The sequence below is a fragment of the Lampetra planeri genome, chromosome 57, assembly GCF_965212315.1.
Source record: "Lampetra planeri chromosome 57, kcLamPlan1.2.h2, whole genome shotgun sequence".
Classification (NCBI taxonomy): domain Eukaryota; kingdom Metazoa; phylum Chordata; class Hyperoartia; order Petromyzontiformes; family Petromyzontidae; genus Lampetra; species Lampetra planeri.
Genome location: NC_136163.1, coordinates 6,774,583 through 6,789,332, shown reverse-complemented (window position 1 = coordinate 6,789,332; position 14,750 = coordinate 6,774,583). Strand labels below are relative to the sequence as shown.

The 14,750-nt window shown below is 52.2% G+C and overlaps 1 protein-coding gene and 1 long non-coding RNA gene across 2 annotated transcripts; both read left to right on the top strand.

Annotated features, from left to right (window-relative positions):
* Positions 1–105: 105 nt before the first annotated feature.
* On the top strand, positions 106–775 carry LOC144735813 (uncharacterized). Its single transcript, XR_013588690.1, has 2 exons — positions 106–220; positions 589–775. It is a non-coding gene; the product is annotated as an uncharacterized LOC144735813 (long non-coding RNA).
* Positions 776–4,385: 3,610 nt separating this feature from the next.
* LOC144735869 (thread biopolymer filament subunit alpha-like) lies at positions 4,386–14,187 on the top strand. The gene is made up of 10 exons (XM_078618429.1): positions 4,386–5,068; positions 5,775–5,986; positions 7,175–7,235; positions 8,007–8,102; positions 8,615–8,794; positions 9,211–9,336; positions 10,616–10,729; positions 11,252–11,358; positions 12,146–12,522; positions 13,414–14,187. Exons 1-10 carry the CDS (start codon positions 4,469–4,471, stop codon positions 13,437–13,439), a joined length of 1,899 nt encoding a protein of 632 aa, XP_078474555.1. The 5' UTR covers positions 4,386–4,468; the 3' UTR covers positions 13,440–14,187.
* The last annotated feature ends 563 nt before the right edge of the window (positions 14,188–14,750 follow it).

Sequence of the window (14,750 nt, the reverse complement as noted above, 5' to 3'; positions counted from 1 at the left end):
TATGGTTTTGGTGGCGGCGGCGGCGGTGGCATCGGCGGTGGCATCGGCGGTGGCATCGGCGGTGGCATCGGCGGTGGCATTGGCTTCACTGGCAGAGCCATTGGCCTGGGAGGTGGTTACGGTGGTGGTGGTGGTGGTGGTGGTCGTGGCGGTGGAGCAAGCTTCATCTCATCGTCTGCTGGGACGTCATACGGAGGAGGAGGAGGAGGCAGCAACTCCAGTGAGTTCCAATGGTTTGCGTTTGACGAGTCTCCCGTCGTCGTTTTGAGGTCACGCCGCGTTTCCGATCGGGTTGTCACGATATGGTGGCGATACAATGTATAGATATGGTGCTTGTCCTATGAATATATTCGCTGCCACCATAGGAACATGGAATTTCCGCCACTGGGCTCTAATTGGGGAGATAATCAGCCTCTCAATGCTGATTTGAGCAGGAAATCTCTTCGACTTTGAATGATTCCGTGTGTGGTGGTTAAGTAACCAAAATCAACCGCACACCCACCTGACCATGACGATCGAACACTGTGTAAGCAATGCTAATGGATCTCACACCACGTGACCCTGCTCGTCAATTACTGTCGCCCACAGTGCTCTCCTCCACGTTCATCTAGCGAGGAACTCCGCGGCCACGTGCTCCTCCTGCCTCGCACCCCCCCCAAGCGCTCGGGCTCCCAGCGCTGCCAACACTCACGGCCCTCCTGTACCCCCGTGGGGCCCCTGCTGGAACCCCCTGTGGGCCCCCACGCCCGTGACAAATAAAGACACTTGGTCTGCCTCCCCGCGTTGTGTCTGAGCGCTGTGTCTATGTGCTGTGTGTTGTGTATACAGTGCTGTGTTTGTGTGTTGTATCTATGCTGAGTATATTTGTTGTATGTATGTATGTTGAACTTATTTCACATCGTACGTAGCCAACCGTGGTGCTAATCGGAGGTGCGGGGGAAATGACAACAAACTACGTGTGTGTGATATGTCTAATTGTGCAGTCTACTTCATTTCTATGCCGTGTCTATGCGCAATGTGTTCTTGACTTTACATCGTTCATTCTATGGCTGTGCTGTGTCTACACGTCTTGTGTCCATGTGCTGTCTATACGTGTTGTGTGTGTGTATGTGCGGCGGTTTTACACCCGAAGTCTCACTCCTAATCAGTCGAGCGGCATAAACTTTTCATCGGCTACGTAACGCTGTGTGGAAGCTACCTGGTCTGTCACTCGGCACGAAGCTTCGGGTCTTCTCGGCCATGGTCATACCCTCCCTTCTCTATGCTTGTGAAACGTGGGCCCCTCTAATGGAACATCTTTGCCGATTAGAAACATTTAGGTTGGCCTGCCTACGATCCATCCTGGGTTTAACCAGGCTGGATTGTGTGAGGAGCTCACAAATCCTTGAAATATCCAGACACATTCCCATCGGTGAGCTCCTCCGGCAGGCAAGGCTGCGTTGGCTGGGTCATGTAGCCCGCATGCCCAATCAATCATGCCCACGCAGCTTTTGTTTGGCCGGATCGAGGGGGCTAAACGGGCACGGCACGGGCTAGAGAAGAGATGGAGTGATGTGGTACAGGAGGATGTGGAGCTGAGTGGACTTGCCGATGACTGGTACCAGCGGTGTCAAGATCAGCCTCTGCGGAGGAGGCTCGTGAAGGACTCTACTGTGCAGTTGGAGGCAGTCGCCCTCCAGCAACAACGGAAGGTAGAGTGGCGACGCTCACAACAACGAGCGGAGGGCAGGGCGGATAAAATTCAGTATGTTGGCACAATAGGGGGTTCAGCTGGTGCATTTATCAGTCATCCTAGCCAACCCATGGCACCTGCTGGGTCTATCTCATAACCTGTCAGCGAGCCTCAAAGTGCACCTGGCCTGGCACAGGCGTCGTGGTGACGTCACAGCCACTTCGTGGCGAATCGCCGTTGTATTTGTTGGTTTTGATGTGAATGTGCTGTCGATATTTAGTGTGTGTCCTGACTCAAATAAGCTTCCACATTTCTGGAAGGCTTCACCAGGTCATGTTGGTGTGGCCAGTACGACACCCGACCGCCTTTGTCTCCCCAGTGGCGATTTTGACACACCGCACCAGGTACTTATTGAGGCTGAGTCGACCTAGGGGGACACAATACCGGTTTAGATAAACATCACTCATAAAAGCTGCGAGTGGGAATCGAAATCTGGTCGCCGGATTTATAGCCCAAAGCGCTAACCACAGCCCCACCACTCCCCACACACAAGACAAAGCCCCCCCGTATAGCCTTGAGAGACAAGTGCGGCTCGGGCACACGAGGGGGTTGGGTGGCCAGCACCACGCCCAAAACAGACGCGCACACACTCACACACACTCACACGCGAACTCACTCACACGCGCATTCACGCGCACTCACTCACACTCGCATTCACTCACACGCGCATTCACTCACACGCGCACTCACTCACACGCGCACTCACTCACACGCGCACTCACTCACACGCGCACTCACTCACACGCGCACTCACTCGCACTCACTCACACGCGCACTCACTCACACGCGCACTCACTCACACGCGCATTCACTCACACGCGCACTCACTCGCACTCACTCACACGCGCACTCACTCACACGCGCACTCACTCACACGCGCACTCACTCACACGCGCACTCACTCACACGCGCACTCACTCACACGCGCACTCACTCACACGCGCATTCACTCACACGCGCCGAGGAGCAGTGGTTAACGCTCGTGCCTCACAGTATGAATTTCCGGGTTCGATTCCCGACTCAGACGCCTTTCTGGGTGGAATATTGAATGTTCTCCCCGTTCTGCAGTCGTGTATGTGTGTGTGAGTGGAGTTTGTATATCCCCCCCTCACCCCGGGTCTACACGGTTACCGGTTTGTCGCACACGCAGAAACTTACATTTAGCCGAATAAATTAAGGCAGCCGACACAATCCTGGAGTCGCCCGCTCGACTCCATCTCCTGGCGCGGCAGCTGAAACAATGTGGCGAGTTTCTTACATCTCCAGCCCGCCTCTGTCCACCCAGTAGCATGGGGCGCCGCGGTGGCTAGGAGATGTTAACTACCTCGCCTGGTATACAGGTCGTGGGTTCGATCCCGACCCTGACGCCTGCTGCTGTATATTTGGAGTTTGCGTGTCTCTCTCTCATCATCACGGTGGCTAGGAGATGTTAACTACCTCGCCTAGTATGCAGGAGGTCGTAGGGTTCGATCCCGACCCTGACGCCTGCTGCAGTATATTTCGTGTCTCTCTCTCTCCCCGTGGTGGCGTGGATTTTTCTCCGGGTCCTCCGGTTTTCCCCTCCACATTTAGAATAAACATCACGCTTTTAGAGTATTTGGCTGCTGTAAAATGTCCACGTGATAAGTCACTTCGTTGAGCTATCATATGTGGCCAGGTCGCGTCTAAAAAAAAGTGATATCGATCGAGTGAGCCTTACCTGGCAAAATAAAAAGTAATTTAGTATAAACGGGCACAGCACAGTCTGCGATCGGCAGGTCGCGTGCGGTGGAGTAAGCGCGTGCGTGCGCCCAGACCCTTCCGCGACGAACACTCGGCGTGGAAGAGTAGACATCTGTCCCTCGCCAGGGGCTGCTGTGTGTTGGAGGCACCGCACCAGGCGCTGCATCTGAGTCGCCAGTGGAGTTGGCCGTGAGCGGGAGTCGAACTCGGGTTGTCTCTTGCCGTGTTGGTGGCGCAGCGTGCCAACCACCACGCTGCCACTCCCCACACAAACGCAGACGCACCCACGGACACAATCACACACACACATCCAATCATTGCACATAACACGACTGTTGGGGCAAGTGCTGTTTGGCAAGTGCAAATACAAAGGTCCCCCGTATAACCTTTAACACACTGGTGAGGCAAGTGTTGTTAGCGAGCACCTATGAAAGCCGGCACGTGACGCCCGGCCGCCTTTGTTTCCCTCACGGCGATGTTTACACACCGCGCACGAAATCCATTTGAGGAGCGGTTCAAATGTTGACCGCCAGCGTTATTGGTCGTGAATGGGAATCGAACTCGGGCGGCGGTAGCGCAGTGAAGGCGCGGGCGCACACACACACGCGCACCGTCATAGACACCGCGCATTCCTGCACGGACAAGACAAATAATGAAAGTTAATAAATAAATAACTGGGGTTGGTTAAACACCAGGTAAAAAAATATCAAATAGCATTAATATTAAATAAATAAATGTCCCGCCCGTGAAAGCAGCGGTGAGCCCATCCCCTCGCCTGGGGCTGAGCTGGGCCTTTAAAAGGTGGCGGGGCCGAGACACACACCGTGCGGTCTCTCTTGCTCCACCTGGCTCCAATCACTTCCCCTCCATCCTCCGTCATCTTCCTCCGGCTTCGATCTTCCTCCTCCTCCTCGTTCAACTGCACCAGCAGTGGCACCTCCGTATCGTCCATCAGCAGCAGCACCACCAGCACCGCTACCTCCTTGACCTCTCTCCACCACCACTACCACCGCGATGTCGGAGGCGCGTTCCTCGCGCACGGTGCACTCGGTGCGCTATGGAGCCCAGTACTCCGGCGCCGGCCTTGGCGGGGTGCTGTCCAACTTTGGCGGCGGCGGCGGCGGCTCCCGTTCCTCCAAGTTTGGCGGCGTAGGTCTGGCGCGCGGGATGGGCGGCGGCTTCGGTGGAGGCCACTGTGGCGGTGGCGGTGGCTACGGCGGCGGTGGCGGCTACGGCGGCGGTGGCGGCTACGGCGGGTCCTCCTTCTCGTTCGGCGGAGGAGGCGGTGGCGGTGGAGCGGGCGGCTTCGCAGCCGGCGGGTTCGGAGCGAGGGGGGGCGGTGCGTCCGCCGCTCTCCGGCTGCTGTCCACCAACTTCAGGAACCGCGTCGGCGCCAACATCAACGTGGGCACGTACGGGGTCAACCCCTCGTTCCTGCAGTCGACCTCGCACGCCGTCACGTCGGTGCACTCCGGCTCGCTGGGCGCGGGGCCCGGCATGGTGGAGGTGGACCCGGCCTCGTTCCCTTCCATCGACTCGGTGCAGGGAACCAGAATCCGCGAGAAGCAGGAACTCCAGGTCCTCAACGACCGCTTCGCCGGGTTCGTGGATAAGGTACGACGGATGGGGGGCACCTGGGCGGACACGTGGGGGTGCGTGAGGGGGGGGGGGCACTGAGCACATGGAGGGGTGGCAGCCCTTCGGCTGTAGTTTCTCTCCAATCCCCTGGGCTACAGCTGACCCTCCACACAGTAGACGATGACGTGTGGCCACGTTGATAGGACAGACTCAGGGGGTCTCGATCTCGCCGGACCACGCATCCCATAGACGCACCCCTGAAACCCCAAAAGAGATAAGGGGTCCCCATGATTGTTCAGTCACAGGAATTCGTCAAATAAAGGGACCCCTGAATTCCCAGTAACGGTGACCTTTCAGTATCTCCACAGTAATCCCTTCATGTCACAGCCACAAAGGCCCCCTTCCAAACTATAGGGTACGAAGTTAACGCCTGTGGCGAGCTATTACGGGGATCAGGGCCCCCTTTAGTTGAGGATTGTGGTAGACTGTGGAGTCATGGTGAAGTGATGCCCGCGAAGAGATGCGAGACTTAGCTAATTAATTGTGAGAAACGGATCTTCCGCCAGTGTTTTGGCCAGGACACGTTATCATCACCACCATCATATTCACATTTCAAATAAACACGACCACTGCCATCATCTCTACCACCACATCTCTGACCCCCCACCACTGTATCTCTAACCATGCCGCCACCACCATGACCACGGTTGCCACCCCTGGCCACCCGCCCCTCCTCCCACAGGTGCGCCACTTGGAGCAGCAGAATGCGATCCTGAAGGCGCAGATCTCCATGTACACCAACACGGAATCGGGCGGCACGGCCAACACTACGGTTCTCATCGGCTCCGTCACGGGGGCCCTCAACTCGCAGATCGATGGCCTGCGGCAGCTCAAGGCGGCGCTCGAGGCCGAGATCGACTACTGGAAGGGCGTGATCCAGGAGTACACGGCCAAGTAAGAGCCCCGCACACTCACCGATTGGGTGCATCTTGAAAATGTGCTCTTGTCCGCGGCTGTAAAATGGGTGCACTGTGTAAGTGTGCACTGGGGTGTGGCTGCAACATTGATTTCTGGGTGCATTTTGGAAATGTGCTCCCGCCTGTATTTGTTAAATTATTTCTGGGTGCACTTTGTAAGTGTACTTTTCGGTGTGCATATTTCTGGGTGCATTTTGAAAACGAGCTCTTGGTTCAGGCTGTAGTATTGTTTGCGGGTGCCTTAGTTTTTGAGGTACACTTTGCAATTGTCGGATGTGGTTATGGCTTTCTTTTTGGGTGAACTTTGAAAACGAGCTTTTAGGTGTGGCTGCGGGTTTATTTTTGGGTGCACTTTGAAAATACGCCATTGGCTGTGGAATTCTGGGTGCACTTTGAAAACGAGCTCTTGGACGTGGTCATAACTTTATTTTTGAGTGTACTTTCTAAATGGAGCTTCAGTGTGTGGCAGTGCGTGTTTTTGGGGTGCATTTTGGAAATTAAACGCCTCATGAAATTCATTCTTTGATTTTAATAAAGCCACATAGAATGACGGAATCCCAAGAAGCCTTGAAAATTATGCACGTTTGTGTGAGTGTGGTTGTACCGATATTTCTGGATGCACCTTGAAAATGCACACTTTTTAAACACATTCTCGAATATAACCATACCATAATGGCTATGCTTTTAAAATGTGTTATTCGTAGTTGCCACACATTTACATATATATGTGTAGCTATGTAAACGTGCTGATGGGTTTGGCCGTACCTTTATTCATGGGTACACTTTGAAAATCCACACAAAAGGTGATCAAATCAAATATTTATGGGTGCACTTTGCAAAATGCGCACTGGGTGTGGCCGTAGGCAATATTTCTGGGTGCACTTTGCCAATGCGCAATGGGCGTGGCCATATCAATATTTCTGGGTGTACTTTGCAAATATTTCTGGGTGTGGCCGTAACAACATTTCTGGATACACTTTGAAAACGTGCTCATGTGTGACTTAAGTGCTTACTTGGGTGAACTTTGTAAACCCGCTCTGACCTGGCCACTGGATGTAAGGAGATAACCCTGGTCCCCGTGAGAAGAGGGGGGTGGGTGGAAGGTATGGGGATGAAGGAGAGGTTTTTGGAGCCCACATTATTCTTTACCTCACCTTGCTGCCAGGTATGAAGAGGAGGCGGAGTCAAACAAGAGCCTGGAGAACGAGTGGAACACCTTGAAAGATGTAAGCACCGAGAAAGTGGGGGTGGTGATGACAATTGAGGTGGTGGAGATGGTGATGATTGAGGTGGTGGAGGTGGTGATGATAATTGAGGTGGTGGAGATGGTGATGATTGAGGTGGTGGTGATAGTGAAGTGCAGGTGATGGCGAAGTTGGGAAGGTGGTGACGGTGCTGGTTGAGGTGATGGAGGTGGTGTTGGTGGAGATAACGGTGGAGTTGGTGGAGATGATGGTAGTGGTGGTGAAGGACGAGATGATGGTGAAGGTAGTGGAGGAGGTTGTGTGATGGTAGTTTCGGTGGAGTAAATAGATGGTCGTGGTGCAAATGAAGATCTAGATTATTATTTGTTTCTTTCGGTTAAGTCACGTCTAAAGATAAAATAATAAATTAAATTAAATAATAGAATACGACGTTTCGATTGCAACACAAGCAATCATCATCAGGTATAATGATTGCTTGTGTTGCAATCGAAACGTCGTATTCTATTATTTAATTTAATTTATTATTTTATCTTTAGACGTGACTTAACCGAAAGAAACAAATAATAATTCCTGCAGTCACGAAAGCTCTAAAATTAAGATTGAAGATCTAGATGGTTGTAAGGTAGTGATAGAAAAGGAAGTGCTGATGATGGAAGTGATGGTGGTGATGGATATTTTGTGGATGTAAAGGTTGGGGTGGACGTGAAAGTGTCGATGTTTGAGGTGATGTTGATGTCGTTGATGATAGTGGTGGACTTCGTTATGCACTGCTCTGCATTGGTGCCCACACAGGAGGTGGACAAGACATACCTCTCCATTGTGGAGCTGCAGACCAAGGTGCAGGGCGTGGAGGATCAGATTGACCTCATGAAGAAACTCTACAACGCGGTTTGTGAAGCCTCACCAAAATAATCATCACCAAAATCATCATGATCGTGACCAGAATCGTCCCCAGCATCACCAACTTCATCATCATCAATCATCGCCATCATCTCACAGTTCACCTATTCTGTAACCGGGTGAAGCACGTATCCTTCTGAAGGCTTGGGGAAAAGCGAAGCCATGCAGTAAACAGCAGCGCGAGGCTCGCTTGAGCCAGTGCTGGTAAACTGCCAGAAGTTTATAAGCAAGAGACTTTCACCAGCGAAGGTTCAAGCAAGACAGACCCTGCTGAGTGTCAAGACTGGTCTAGAGTTTGCTTGTTTAACCAATTCTGCTGAAATTATGCACTCCCAGACGGAAGGGCACGTGGTTGATGAGACGTGTAAATATGACTTTTATCATCTGCTTAGTAGTGAATTAGATCATAGACATCATCATCACCCGAAGCCCGCCCCCCCCCCCCCCATTTACCACTTTCCTCCTGAAACCTCTCCTCCTCCTTCAATCCATCTGTGCAGCGCGTCAAGGAGGTGCAGTCAGCTTTCATGGGCGTTTCGACCAACGCCGCCGTCTCCATCACGGTGGACAACTACAACCAGGCACTGGACCTCACCACGGCGCTCAACGAGGTCCGCGGGCACTACGAGGCTTTGGCCGCCAAGAGCAAGGAGGACGCCTTCTCATCCGTGCAGTCGCGGGTGAGACGCGGGGACACACACACACACACGAGGAGACGTGGAGAGACACCACGGGAAGACATGGGGACACAAGGACATGAGGGGTAGCACTTTCCAATTCTTGCTAAGTGCAGCCGCGAAGAATCTTCGCTGTCCAGGACACTTGGAAACATAAGGGCCTCTTGATTCTGCACTTGAATCCAAAGCTGCCAAACATCCCCGTTTGGCAGGGATGTCCATCCCTCTGTCCCCCATGAGGCTTTAGTAAAAATCTAGATGTCCCAGTTTAACATTTCCGTGATACAGGCCGCACCCCGGGGCTGCTTCAGTAATGGACGGGAGACTCCCGTCACTTCACATCTCGTCCATTTGTCCGTTTTGATGTTCACTCCTCCTACCCCCTCCTCGCTGTTGCTGTCACCACCCTTGTCCCGCAGATCATACAGGTGGTCGGCGCCGTCCAGCCCGGAAACCAGGTCCTCGGCGAGGCTAAGCAGGAGCTGCGCTCGCTCAAGATGCAGATGGATGGCCTGCGTCGCGAGATCGACAAGATCCGGGAGGCGGTAAGCGCGCCTCCTCCCAAGCGAGATCAGACACGCGTTCCACAATCGTCCCTTCCGGGGTCGTCTGCCGTTGAGCCACTTGTAAAACGAAACGTCGTTATCTTCTCACGGCAGTTTTAAGAGAATTGTAACAAACAAAAAACGGCATAAGATCGGCACCGCGAAAAATTGTCATTCTCTGGATTTTGTTGATGCAGGTGAAAGAACGTAAGAAGTTCAATGGTCATATTCAGTACCATAGATCCCTGCAGTCCCAACGCGATTTTACTCGATTCTGTCTTTGACCGACAGACTCGTACAGGAACAACTGAGGTTTCTAACGTTGCGAATAATGAAATAAACAACGGATTTAGCCTCAAAATAAAAATATCTCAGGCCAGATTTGCGTGTTGACCAAACAGCAGATACATCTGCAAGGGCCTCTTAGCAGTGACAGAAGTGACTTAAGTGTGTGTGTGTTAATGTGGTGGCCATGCGTGGCCTGTATTCCAGCACTGTGAATGCAAACTTGAGGTCGCCACCTCCTGGCTGGCTAGGGACATTATGGCCGTAAAGCATGTGGATTAATTTCCATCTGCATTCCATATATAGGGGAATTGAGTGTTACCCCCCCACCCCCCCCTTGGCAAGCATGGGGTTTTCTCTGGAAACTGCAGTTTTCTCCCACATGCACAAAACACCTCGTTAACATCCCAATATAGGGTCACACAACTTGGCCAATTTTGAAAGTCCTGTTCAGCCCTCGGTAAGGAAAGGGCCCGAGACACCTTTTCAGACGACGGCGCCACCGTGCGTCATCGTGGCCCAATGCCTTCGCTATCGCTTTGACGTGCGTGCACGCCCTACCGCCCCCCTCCTCCGATCTCAGTCTTGATTTGGGCACCATGGTGGCTAGGAGATGTTAACTACCTCGCCTGGTGTGCAGGAGATCGTGGATTCGATCCAGACCCTGCCGCCTGCTGCTGCTGTATATTTGGATGTTATCCACTTGGTCACGTTGATTTTTCTCCATGTCCTCCGGTTTTTCCCTCAGCATTTAGAATGAACATCACGCGTTTAGAGTATTTGGCTGCTATGAATTTCCACGTGATAAGCCACATCGCGGAGTTATCATTTGTGATAGCCAGTTTGCTTCTGAAAAAGAGCTATCATATAGTTCAGTGGGCCTTAGCCGGTAAATTAAAAATAGCTTAGTTTTCACTTTAGTTTAGATTGCCATCCTGATCGTTGGCGATCTCGGTTCTCAATCCCGATTCCATCTCCGCGCCGCGTGCACCAGAACGCGGAGCTGGAGACACAGATCCAGGAGGCAGAGGCGAACGGCCACGCGCAGCTGGAGCAGTGGCAGGACAAGCTGGCCGTGCTCAAACGTGAGCTCGACGACATCAAGAAGGTGAGCAGGGGTGTCTGCGACAACCAGCATCACTTTTGCACGTTGCACTATGGCCTCGGGACGACTTGCCACAACTCCGATTCCTTTCGCGAGTTAAGACAAATGAAGCTCGTGACACTAGCAGAGAACATTGGAGTGGTCAGGACCACTCTTGTGTCGATTGTCAAAGTAGCTAAAAAGTTAATCGATAATAAATGAAATTTCGTGATTATTAATGTTATTACCAATTATTATTGACGAATATGATCAATATTGATAACGCAAATGTACTTATCTCAGCCACAGACTGGCTGAAGCATAAAACAATGACGTCCCGGCGGCCATGTTGCACGAGTGACGTCACACTAGCCATTTTGCACGAGGCTGTTTCGCTTGTAGCCGATTGGTGCAGTGCGAGTGATGACTTCATGCCGAGTGACCACCGCCACACGCCCATAGAATAACTATCCAATTTGGATTTGTAGATTTATTTTTATTTTTGTCTAACGGCATTCCGTGACGTCTGAACCCCTCCCCCTGCAGCAAATCGCGCAGTACGCACAGGAATACCAGGAACTGCTGGCCAACAAGATGGCGCTGGACATTGAGATCGCGGCCTACAGGAAACTCCTGGACAGTGAGGAGGCGAGGTGAGGTCCCCTTGACGACCTTATCGTGGTGACGCATCCCTGCTGTTGTGAATCTTTCTGCTCTTCCTGCTGCTGTATTCAAGTGACAGTCAGCTCCATTGGCAGTGTTGACGCCAATAGTCAAATGGCCACCTAGCTCACCAGCAGAAATGTCCAGATTCTCGTTGCGTTTCCACTAAAACGGTAATAAAAATGTACATTGCACCATGTAAAACTCAGTTGCATGCAACCAAGTTGCTAACAATGTGGAAGCCTCTGCAAAACAATTGCCGAGCGGCCACTTCCTAGCGATCTGCATCGATTGCAGCTCATCGTCATGTGACATATTTGCGGACTACGATTGGTCGTTATGATCCTGAATGTGCTGTTGAATTTCCTCGCTGTGCAACCGCTCACTCAGACGCGGACAAAGCGGTTGCAGGCGATGATTGAGTTGTGTGATTTCGAGAGTTATCCGGTTGCATAACTGCTAACTCAGGTGTGGACAAAGGGGTTACAGTTGTCACCAGTGCAGCGTCATTCTTTGATAGCCAGTGATCAAATCACTTGGAATGCACGCAATCCCGTCTGACCTCGGAAGCTAACAGGCTCGAGCCTGGGTAGCGCTTGGATGTTCTGTAGGGCTATATTATCAGCAGAGGGCAGTGCTGCAAATCCCATTGTTGTATTGTACTGTGCTCCAACATCAATGCAGTCTGCTCTCCCCGACTTGGGTGTGCACAACCTACTCACTTTCCACCACTACCACTGTTCCTGCTAACCCGTACCCTTCCCTGTGGCCACGCAGGATCAGCAGCGGGGGCGGCATCACGATCTCCATGTCCAAGTCCACGACCATGTCTAGTGGTGGTGGCGGTGGCGGTGGTGGATTTGGGCTGGGTCTCGGATTGGGTGGTGGTGGTGGTGGTGGCTGCGGTGGTGGTGGCGGTGGTGGTGGCGGTAGCGGATTCGGGCTGGGTCTCGGATTGGGTGGTGGTGGTGGCGGTGGTGGATTTGGCGGTGGTGGATTCAGCTCTGGCGGTGGTGGATTTGGCGGCGGTGGATTCAGCTCTGGCGGCGGTGGATTCAGCTCAGGCGGCGGTGGTGGAAGTAGCTCCTTCGGAAATTACAGCAGCGGTGGAGGCAGCAGCAGCAGCATGAGCACCAGTTTTGGAGGTGGACACGGTGAGATGAATACCGGGACAAAAGAGTAAACCAGCAAACATTAAAACTAAACACTGACAAATGTGATGATTATTTTTATTAACTAAAGAGGGCATCACTTGAAGATAATTTTGTATAGCCTGGGTGTGGCTTGGGGGGCCAGAGATGCTGAACCGGCACTGCTGAGATCTGGGCTCAATTGTGGTTGAATTGGATTCTCAAGTGTAGTGGAGTTAATGGTTTCAGCCCGGTCACCAATGACTGTTCCAAAGAAGTAATATGTAGTTTGCTTTGTCACTTAATCTGGCTCTGAGACTTAAAAAATATTACATTTTTACCACCATCTCGAAGGAATTTCAGAAGCAGTTCTGTGATTTCTGCTTCAGCGGGCTTTTCACTACTGCACGGGGTGATTCCCTTCTCACTGATAGAATTTCAAACAGACATTTCGTCTCATGACCCGAGACCACGGGCACAATTAGTATCGAAACTCTACTCATAATAATTACTCATCTACCCAGGAAAGCCACACTCAACCCGAAGACTCAAGTTTCAGGAGGGTCCAGCATTGGGATGTTTGGCCATCACCGAGGACATTGTACGTGTTTGGCTATGGGAGGCAACCAGAGAACCAAGAGAAAATCCGTGCAGGGCAGGGGTACAGCATACTAACAGCATGCAGAAATGCGCCCAAATCAGGAATTGAACCAAGGTCCTTGTTGCTGTAAGACGCACACCTGCAACACCCAGGGTACACTCAAGGGAGCAGGGGGGGGGGTCTTACATGAGTGCGTTAGGGTTAGGGACGCACTCTTGTTTTCTCCTTCTATTGGGACGTTTGTGGCATTACGGGCGAGAACGATGGCTGGACGATGACCTTGTTTTTCTGTTGTGTGCGCCTGTTTTCCGCAGCGCTCTCGTCGACCCTCATGGGATGAGCGGCGAACGGATGTTGACCGCGAGCCGTCGTCCCGTTTGTTTTTTACACGAACAAAGGAAAAACGTTTCGGAGATCGATCGAATTAACGCAACGTGAAAAACCCAAACACTCCAAACGCCACCCGAGTTTTCCTTCGACAACGCAAAGCTCAAGGCTCCCTGCAGCATGTACATTAGCGAAATGTGTAATTCCTTTCCACTTGGGGCTAATATCCACATGCTTGGGTCCGCATGTCCGGGGTTAGGGGGGACATGTTTTACGCCGATCGTGGCAGGAGGGGGGGCACCTTACCCCCCACACACACCACCGACGGCTGCGCCCCCACTAGACCACGTTTGGAGCTCTTCGCCACCAAACACTGAAAGGCAAAGAGCAATTAAAGAGCTACAGTGAAACGTCAATAGCTGGTAAACAGTAGGAGGGGACAAGCAATTAGGGGGCAGAGGACGCTAGCCAATCAGACACTGGGACTACCTTTAGCTCTATCCACACGAGCTAAGCAGTCAATCAGGGTCTAATGCTACTCCTATCCCAAACCCTAACTCAGCTGCACCACTGGCGCATGGGCCCACCTCCCCTTCCTGTTCACGTTTCACTTCTGTCGCGTTCTTGACACGGACTGACCGGTGCTCCGCGATTGTGAACGTGGTCTGTGGCAGAGTCGGCTGCTTGCGCTGCGGTGGGGTTTGGTGGTGCGGTCTAGTCGGTTGGTTTGACGCTAATAAACCTACACGCATTAACCTGAAGCCACGTGTGTGCTTGTGCGTCTATACAAAACCCTTACCCACCGGCACATCCGAGCGGAGCCAACGGCATGGGTTGACTTCGACTGGATACTTTACGTGCCAAACCGGAACGAAACCAAACGTGATGCGCTGCTCCCACACAAGGACATCTCAATCTGGCTCGGGGAGCCAGGCCAGGGCCAGGGGGCAGTGAGTCGGACAAACCCGGCTGAAATTAAGCTGATCCAAATCAGCCTATAGATTCTCAGAAAGCTCAGCAGCGATGGGAATCCTGCATGTATAATGTGTAAAAGGAGTTAGGCTGAATTATTCACTCCTGTGGACATATCTTCACAGCTCATTGGGATTTTCTAGCATAAATAACATTGTCTATGCCTAAGTTATCAATGACTCTATGGAGCATCTATTTGATTACCAGACTAATGAGATAACAGTGAAATAGTTGTGTGCCACTGGGCGGGAGGTGATGCTTGGGGCTTCGTGATGTCATCGGCATCATCAGCCGTGTCAAACTGGGAGTGGCTTGCAGGGGGTTTCCTGCCTTTGGGTTGTAGGGTGTTGGT

What these genes read in the sequence shown, in the direction of transcription:
- LOC144735869 (XM_078618429.1), top strand. Translation starts at nt 4,469, where the DNA reads ATGTCGGAGGCGCGTTCCTCGCGCACGGTGCACTCGGTGCGCTATGGA. An exon ending in TGAAGAAACTCTACAACGCG is followed by an intron (nt 8,103 to 8,614) that starts GTTTGTGAAGCC and finishes CCATCTGTGCAG; the next exon opens with CGCGTCAAGGAGGTGCAGTC. An exon ending in TCTCATCCGTGCAGTCGCGG is followed by an intron (nt 8,795 to 9,210) that starts GTGAGACGCGGG and finishes CTTGTCCCGCAG; the next exon opens with ATCATACAGGTGGTCGGCGC.